The sequence below is a fragment of the Pseudonaja textilis genome, chromosome 18 (genome assembly GCF_049901715.1).
Source record: "Pseudonaja textilis isolate UNSWEBS1 chromosome 18, rPseTex1.2, whole genome shotgun sequence".
Classification (NCBI taxonomy): domain Eukaryota; kingdom Metazoa; phylum Chordata; class Lepidosauria; order Squamata; family Elapidae; genus Pseudonaja; species Pseudonaja textilis.
The window spans coordinates 4,266,866-4,275,106 of record NC_142007.1 but is presented as its reverse complement, the minus strand read 5'-3'; the positions used below and the strand labels follow the sequence as shown (position 1 = coordinate 4,275,106).

At 44.9% G+C, this 8,241-nt stretch overlaps 1 protein-coding gene across 1 annotated transcript in view; it reads left to right on the top strand.

The window, feature by feature from the left end:
- Positions 1 to 1,909: 1,909 nt before the first annotated feature.
- Positions 1,910 to 8,241, top strand: part of PLEKHN1 (pleckstrin homology domain containing N1) — a 39,734-nt gene continuing 33,402 nt past the window's right edge. The window contains exons 1-2 of the mRNA XM_087914919.1: positions 1,910 to 2,171; positions 6,688 to 6,787. Of these exons, the coding sequence (XP_087771045.1) occupies positions 1,960 to 2,171; positions 6,688 to 6,787 (312 nt within the window). The 5' untranslated portion in view covers positions 1,910 to 1,959. The remainder of the gene's footprint in view (positions 2,172 to 6,687; positions 6,788 to 8,241) is intronic.

Below are 8,241 nucleotides of genomic sequence, written 5' to 3'. Positions count from 1 at the left end.
TGGGACTGGATTTTTTAATTCCAGAAGGATTATCATCATTATTCTGTATTTTCCTTTCCCTTTATTATCAATTTCCCTTCCTTCTCACTGTTTCCTCCCTCTTCCTTTCTTCCTTTCCTTCCCTTCCCCCTTTCCTTTCCTTCTCTTCTCTTCCCTTCCTCATTCCTTTCCTTCCCTTCCCTCTTCCTCCTTTCCTTTCCCTTCCTTTCCCTTCCTTCCCTTTCCCTTCCTTCCCTTTCCCTTCCTTTCCCTCTTCCTCCTTTCCTTTCCTTTCCTTCTCTTTGCTTTCCCTTTCCTTTCCTTTCCTTTCCTCTCTCTTCCCTTCCCTTTCCAATGGGCTTCTTCCTGTCCTTAAAGAAGTATTCTGAAAAGCAGGGTGTTGCACGTGCAAAAGACACCACCAGCAGACTCCACCACCCCATCCGTGTTGTTTTTCTTGGCGTAAAAGGGGGTTCTGAAATTCCCTTCTGCTGGTGCTATTTTTTCCAGCTTTGTGGCTAGGATCTCCTGATGGTCCCCTTTTGAAAGGCGACACAGGCCCAACCTTGCCTGTCAAGGAGCAGAGCCCATTTATTGATTTACTTATATATTGGTAAAATGGATGAGTTGCCCATCTCGCAGCCCAATAACTCAATCCGTTGCCTGCAACCACTGGAAGGTCTTTTCAATGCTCTCGGGATAAAAAGGTTGTAATTCAGCCGATTCTGAGTGGTTCTGAAGAACCGGTAGCGGAAATTTTAAGTTTGGAGAACCAGCCAATACCGCCTCTGACTGGCCCTGCCAACCCCATCTCTTCTCTGCCTCCCACTGAGTCCCAGCTGATCGGCTGGGTCTCCTTGGGTTGCCCTGCCCAGGAGAACGGAGCTGGAAAGCAGGTTAGTGGGGTGGAGACTGGGGAGGGAAGGGGGATTTTGCAGTATCCTTCCCCTGCCAGGCCCACCAAGCCACACCCACCAAGCCATGCCACGCCCGCCAAATCACGCCCACAGAACCAGAAGTAAACAAAATGTTGAATTCCACCACCGCCCTAAGTGGGATTCATTAAAAAAAAAAAAATTAGGCACGATGATGGACACAACTTAACGTTGGCTCTGCATAGATGCCAAACCTAAGGCCACCCTTGGAGTATTGCATCCAGTTTTGATTGCCATGATATAAAAAAGAGGTTGAGACTCTGGGAAGAGTGCAGAGAAGAGCCCCAAAGAGGATGAAGCGACCAGAGGCTAAAACATACGAAGAAGAACGTTTGCAGGAACTGGGTACGTTTAATTTAACTGAAAGAAGAACCAGGGGAGACATGTTAGCAGTGTTCCGATATCTGAGGGGCTGCCCCAAAGAAGAGGGAGTCAAGCTATTCTCCAAAGCACCTGAGAAGGCAGGACAGGAAGCAATAAATGGATGGAAACTAATCAAGGAGAGGAGCAACTTAGAACTAAGGAGGAATTTCCTGACAGGGAGAACAATGGACCAGTGGAACAACTTGCCACCAGAAGTTGTGGGTCCTCCAACACTGGAGGTTTCTAAGAAGAGACCGGACAGCCATTTGTCTGAAATGGTACTATAGGGCTTCCTGCCTGGGCAGGGGGTTGGACTAGAAGACCTCCAAGTCCCTTCCAACTCTGCTAATGTGTTCAACCAGCCTCAGAGAAAACAAGAAATGTGGTCTTCCCTCAGGTTTCAATTTGTCTCTCTTGCAAGCAAAAAATTGGGGGCCTGGAGAGAGAATCCCCTCTAGTTCCCTGGCCACAAACAGCAAACCTGCTCAAGTGTGTGTGTGTGTGTGTGTGTGTGTGTGTGTGTTGGCACGCTCATTTGTGCTCCTGTGTGCGCCTGTTATCAGTTCTCAGGAAGCCAGCGCCCGAAAGGATCCCTCGGCCAAAAAACGGCTGAAGTTTTCTTCACCAAGCACACACGCCCCAGAGGATCATTCTCTCGGAGACGGAAGTGAGGAAGCCTCGCATGACACACGCACACCAACAAAGCACACACCTTCTCGGTTTTGCACACGGGAGCCCGGGGGCTCCCACACGGTCCGCCTGCCTCTCTCGCTGCTTCTTCCTGCGCCCTGAGACTCTTCGCCCCGACTTGGAGATGGGGAACATGGCTTGCGTTCCCCAAGCGCCCGGCCGATTCCGGTATTCCTTCTCTAGGAAGCCCTCCTTCAAGAAAGAGTGAGTCCCCCATTCAAACTCTTTCTTTCCGTCTTTCTCTCAGACAGTTTTTCTTCTCTCTCTCTCTCTCTCTTTCTCACCCCTTTCTGTCTCTTTCTCTCTCCCCCTTTCTCTGTCTCTCCCTCCTTCTCTCTTTCCCTTTCTTTCTCTTTCTCTCTCTCCCTTTCTGTCTCTTTCTCTCTCTCTCTCTCTCTCTCTCCCCCTTTCTCTGCTTCTCTTTCTCTCCCCCCTTTCTCTCTTTCTCTCCCTTTCTGTCTCTTTCTCTCTCCCCTTTCTCTGTCTCTTTCTCTCTTTCTCTCTCCCCACTTCTCTCTCTCTCTCTCTCCCCTTCTCTCTCTTTCTCTCTCTCTCTCCCTTTCTGTCTCTTTCTCTCTCTCTCCCTTTCTGTCTCTTTCTCTCTCTCTCCCTTTCTCTCTCTCTCTCTCTCCCCCTTTCTCTGCTTCTTTCTCTCTTTCTCCCTTTCTCTCTCTTTCTCTCTCTCCTCCTTTCTCTCTTTCTCTCTCCCCTTTCTCTCTTTCTCTCTCTCTTTTTCCCTTTCTCTCCCCCTTTCTCCCTCTCTCCCCCTCTCTCTTTCTCTCTCTCCCCCTCTCTCTTTCTCTCTCTCCCCTTTCTCCCTCTCTCCCCCTCTCTCTTTCTCTTTCTCTCCCTCCTCCCTCCCTCAAAGGGTTTCGGCTGCCCGTGTCATTTCCTCCCAAATGAGTTATATCTCCCAAATGTTCGCTGAATACGACCCCATCGGATCGGGAGGAACGTCGTTTGACTGCAAATTCTTTACTTTGGAAAAAAAAAAAAAGTTTTCTTCTGCAGAGAGAAGAAGGCGTGCAGGGTGGTGGTGAGGGGGGGGGAGTTTTATTTTAAGTTGTCTTTTCGTTTCTGTCGCTTCTGTGGGCATTGCCCCTTTTAGACTACGACCCTTTTAGTCGTTTCCAAAGGCTGCCCCACTGGGAAATCGGAGCCCCAACTCATTCAAAATGGACCATACCGATCTGTGGGGCTTTATGATCCCTTGTGTTCAGTGGAGGTTTATTCCTTCTTCGGGGCTTTAACTGTTGCCTAGGATGTTCGGTTCTGTTGTAACCGTGTTTTTTTCCTTAGGGGGAAAAAACCCAACAAGGTTCAAGTGAACCTAGAATGCAAAGTTTTGTGGTCCAAGCGCTTCTCTTGGCTTATAGAGACTGGCTAAAAATATACCGCTTTCTTCCCCAGATCCTTCTAAGTTATTTATAATCCCAAATATTTCCTGCAATTGCGAGAAGATTCAGAATTGCCTTAGCGGAGGGGAGGGAGGCTTACAAAAAGAAAATTTGTAGAAGAAAAGGCTTTCCAGAAATCTTGAAAAGTGTTTGGCTTTTCTCTTCCCTTTTAAACAGACTTGGGTTTTTTTTTTTCCTGTGTGTGTGTGTGTGTGTGCGTGCGTGCATACGCGCATAGCTACAAAGTTATGCTCACCGCCCAAAGTTGGGTGGCTTGTAAATGTAATACCTAATTATTATTTCAGAGCGTGTGTTTTTTGTATTTGCCTGCTTTTGCACAGCGTGGGAAAACACACACCTCGACCTGCATATTCCTTGCCATACCTGACTAATTTAATTGCACAGGGGACTGAGTGAAACGGGGAAGCCCCTTGCAATTCTGAAGCTGGTCCATTTCCACTGGAGGACCCTGTTCTGTTTTAGCAAACAGCAGGGCAGTGTTAAAAAGAGCAATATTGTCCGTTTTCTTATTTTCCTTTTACAAAAGTCCACTCGCTCCGCTAAAACCCCACAAAAACCTGCCAGTTGTCGTTGGGCCTTCTTGTTATTTCGTTCCACCACCCCAGAGGCCAGACTACAAATTTCATCATTCCCAGCTAGCACAACTCATGGCATGGCTAGTCATATAAAAATAGGATGGTTTTTTTTTTTTCCCCTCACCCGGTTTGAAAATTATGGGTGGCCGAATCCCTCTCAGCTTGCGTGAAGGGAACCGAGTGTCAGCTTCAAATTGTTAGACGCCTAAGTAACCAGACACTTGGGCTCTCTATCACTCTGGTGTGTGTGTGTGTGTGTGTGTGTGTGTGTGTGTGTGTGTGTGTGTGTGTAGGCATGCAACTGCTTTTAAAGGACAACATGAATTAGAATAGGCTGTGGGCACTGGAAAATATTTCACCATTTCTATGGAAAGTCCAGTTTCCCACATGTTCCTGATTGCAAAAAAATTGTGCACTCCGCGGGCCATGTGGATGTGCTTTTAAAAACACAGGTCAAATAGAAGACCCGGTTTAAATTGTACCCTGCTCAGCTGCAAGGCATGGGGACCGTGTGCTTATTTTATGTGACAGGGCTGCAAGGAATTGTGCAACTGTGTTTGAAGGAAAGCGGCAGGCTTTCAATTCCCTCTTTGCAAAACGGGATTAAAATAAGGATAGCTGTCTTGCAAACTTGGGGTGGGACTTGCTCCCCAAAACCATCTCAGAAAAGAATTGCTAAAATTGCAGGCGCAGGGAACGTGGAAAATTTTGTGTGTGTGTGTGTTTCAGTCTTCCTTTCTCAATCCATGGGTCCCTTTTCCAATTAGATGGTTGCATTTATCTTAGTTTCGTTTGTCAATATTATCTATCGCTCCCCGTGTTCTCTGGTGAACTGGATAGGGAAATGAGATGATGTCATACCGAAAGTTGGCTCATTTTGCTTGCTTTGTTAATGTTTTTGGTTGTGTAGTTTGAGTTCTTATTCTTTCTGATGGGCTAGGAAAGATTGACACAGACTGATAGGAATCAATCAGAAGCCTGATGGCTTTTAGGTGTGGTTCAGTTTCTCGAATTTCAAGGTTTAAAATCTTCCCCTGATCTCAAAGGAGTGGGAGATAATGCTCTTTTAATCCTGCCACGATCACCTAAAATTGACTCCTCCTAAGAACAAAGAGGGATGTTTAATAATTATTCGTAATATCAAGAGAAAGCCCATTGCCCTATATCATTTTTGATAGTTGTGATTTATTAAGATTCTCAGATCTGGGTTGCCAAAATCTCAATGGCCACTTGGGGGCAACTTAGAGAGGGGGAAAAAAAAACCCTGCCCCCTAGTGGTCAATAGGATTTAGGCAACCTGGATCTGATCACTCTCAATTTATGACATGTGGTGTTGTGTTCTTTGCTTTTCCCATGCTGTCACATTTTTAAAAATTGCATTTTACCACATGAAGTCTGCTATGACACTGATTTCAATGGTGGTGGTTAGAATATGGGGTGAAGTGCCTTTTTATTTTGCTGCTTATTAGTTGTCAGCCTCCCTGGTCTGGATTCAGGAACTAACCTGGGTCAGGAACTACTTGGAGGAAGTGGGGGAGACGACTAAGAATTGCCTACAGGAATATATATATAGCAGACTTCATGTGGTAAAATGCAATTTTTAAAAATGTGACAGCATGGGAAAAGCAAAGAACACAACACCACATGTCATAAATTGACAGTGATCAGATCCAGGTTGCCTAAATCCTATTGACCACTGGGGGCAGGTTCCCCCCCCCCTAAGTTACGTTATATATGTATATGTATATGTATATGTATATGTATATGTATATGTATATGTATATGTATTTTAGACATCGATTTGCATCAGGCCCATATCTAGGTTGGCTCAAAGCACAGTATATGCTTAAAGCTGGTTAGTTTTCACTTTAATTGAGGTATGTATGTTGGCCTAGTTGGGTTTTATGATTGAGTGAGTTACTACAAATCCAGAATGTAGGTTAATTTGGTAATCAGGAAACGTATATTATGCAATGCCTATTAGCATGTATGCAATAATTAAGCTATTGTTCTTCCCTGAGACCAATGTCACAACTTTGTCTTTAGACTTTCCTTCCTTCTTTCCTTCCTTCTTTCTTTCCTTCCTTCCTTCTTTCTTTCCTTTCTTCCCTTCCTTCCTTCCTCCCTTCCTTTCTTCTTCCTTCCTTCCTACCTTCCTTCCTTCTTTCTTCCCTCCCTTCCTTCTCATTTCCTCTTTTGCTTTTAGAGCTAGAAACAAGAAGTTGTTTTCTGACAGAACGATTAATCAATGGAACGACTTGCCTTCAGAAGTTGTGGATGCTCCATGATTGGAAGCATTTAAGAAGAGATTGGACTGTCATTGGTCTGGGATGGTATAGGATCTCTTGCTTGAGGAAAGGGTTGGACTAGATGGTCTCCAAGGTCTTGTGCAACTATGTTATTCTGTTATTTCCTTCCCTCCCCTCCTCTCCTCCTCCCTTCCCCCCTCTCTTCCCTTCCCCTCTCCTCTTCTTCTCCTTCTCCCTCTCCTTCTCCTCTCCCCCTTTCCCTCAAACTGGATAGACTCTCTCTAGTTTAACCTGAACAAGACAGTAAAGCAAAGCTGGGGCGATGCCCCTCATTCCTTTTCTTCGCATTTTTGACGGTTGGTGAGTTGCAAACGTTGATGAGCCTAGTGATAAAATAAATTGCTCCTTCCCCCCTTTTTTCCCCCTTTTGTTTGCTCTCCTTGATGTTTTTTTGTGGCCCTCTTTTATTGCCTTTCAGACAAGAGAGCAAGAAAAAACTGGCCGGGCTCTTTGGGTTTGAAGCAGAGCAGGAGAGAGATGTGACTTCAGACAAAATACTCCAATATATCCCTGCCAAAGTAAGTCATTTTTTTTGTGGGGACAGATGTGTAATTCTCCACCTCCTCCTTCGTCTGCAGTGTGTGAATCCCTGCACAATACGGTGCTAAGGCAAGGTGGGATGCTTTAGGGTTCAGCACCCGCCCGTTTCCAGACAACGTGTGGCAGAGGATAATGGAACCTGCATTCCTCACCACATGGAGGTTACAGAATGGGGGGAAAAAAACTTTTGCTTGGTCCCCAGAGATATAAACCCTGGAAAACTTGATCATTTTTGCTTCTGGATTACCTCCCCACAAAAAAAAAAACTGTTCTAATCTCCAGTCTCCTTCTGTTTTTGAAATGTTGGGAAAAGAAAAGAAAGAAACATACACAGAGAGAGAGAGAGAAAGAGAGAGAGGAGGAGGAAGAAGGAAGGAAGAAAGAAAAAGGAAGGAAGGAAGGAAGGAAGGATGGAAGGAAGGAAGGAAGGAAGGACAGAAGGAAGGAAGGAAGGGAGGGAGGGAGGGACCAACAGACATACAGAGAAAAAGAAAGAATGAAAGAAAAAGAAAAAGAGAGAGAGGCACACGGAGAGAGAAAGAAACAGAGACAGAGAAAAGGAGAGAGACAGAGAAAAAAGAAAGAACGAAAGAAAAAAATAAAAAATAAAAAGAGAGACAGGAACAGAGACAGAGAAAGAAAGAGAAAGAAAGAAAGAGAGAAAAGAAAAAAATGAAAGAAAAAAGAGAGAGAGACACACACAGAGAAAGAAACAGAAACAGAGAGAAAGAAAGAAAGAAAGAAAGAAAGAGAGAGAGAGAAAAGAAAAAAGAAAGAAAAAAAGAAAGAAAAAGAGAGAGAGACACACACAGAGGAAAAACAGAAACAGAGAGAAAAAAGAAAGAGACAGAGACAGAGAAAGAGAGAGAAAAACAGAGGTAGAGACAAAAAAAGAGAGAAAGAAAGAAAAAGAGAGAGAGAGAGAGAGAGAAAGATAAATGCACACCCATGGACAATTTTCTCTCTCTCCTATTTACTGTAATTTCCCAGGGAAAGTGCAACTCAATTGCTGCCCACACAAGGTGTTGCAGATGCACAACCTCAGCTCTTATCCTGAAACTATACTTATACAAATGAGCCAGCCCACAATCCGCCTCTTATAACAAAAATTCAGACTGGAGACCAGCACTCTTCTTCCTGGTTCTCACGCCAGGCTTTTTCCTGGGTGGCGACACAAAATACCTACTCCCTGATCCGTAGAACCGGAGTTCTTTGCCAAAGCCACACCAAAAAAAATACTTTATGGATTAGTTTGTCTCGTTTAACGCAGGGCTGCAGTCAGACGAGGCCTATTCTCAATCTTGGAACCTTTAACTGGGCCAAATAGCCCATCGCAGGGTAACAATTTTTGAACCAAAGTACCTCAAATGGGCTAAAATGCATCCAAAATGGATGGATGGATGGATAGAGATAGATAGGGGGGAGGGGGAAT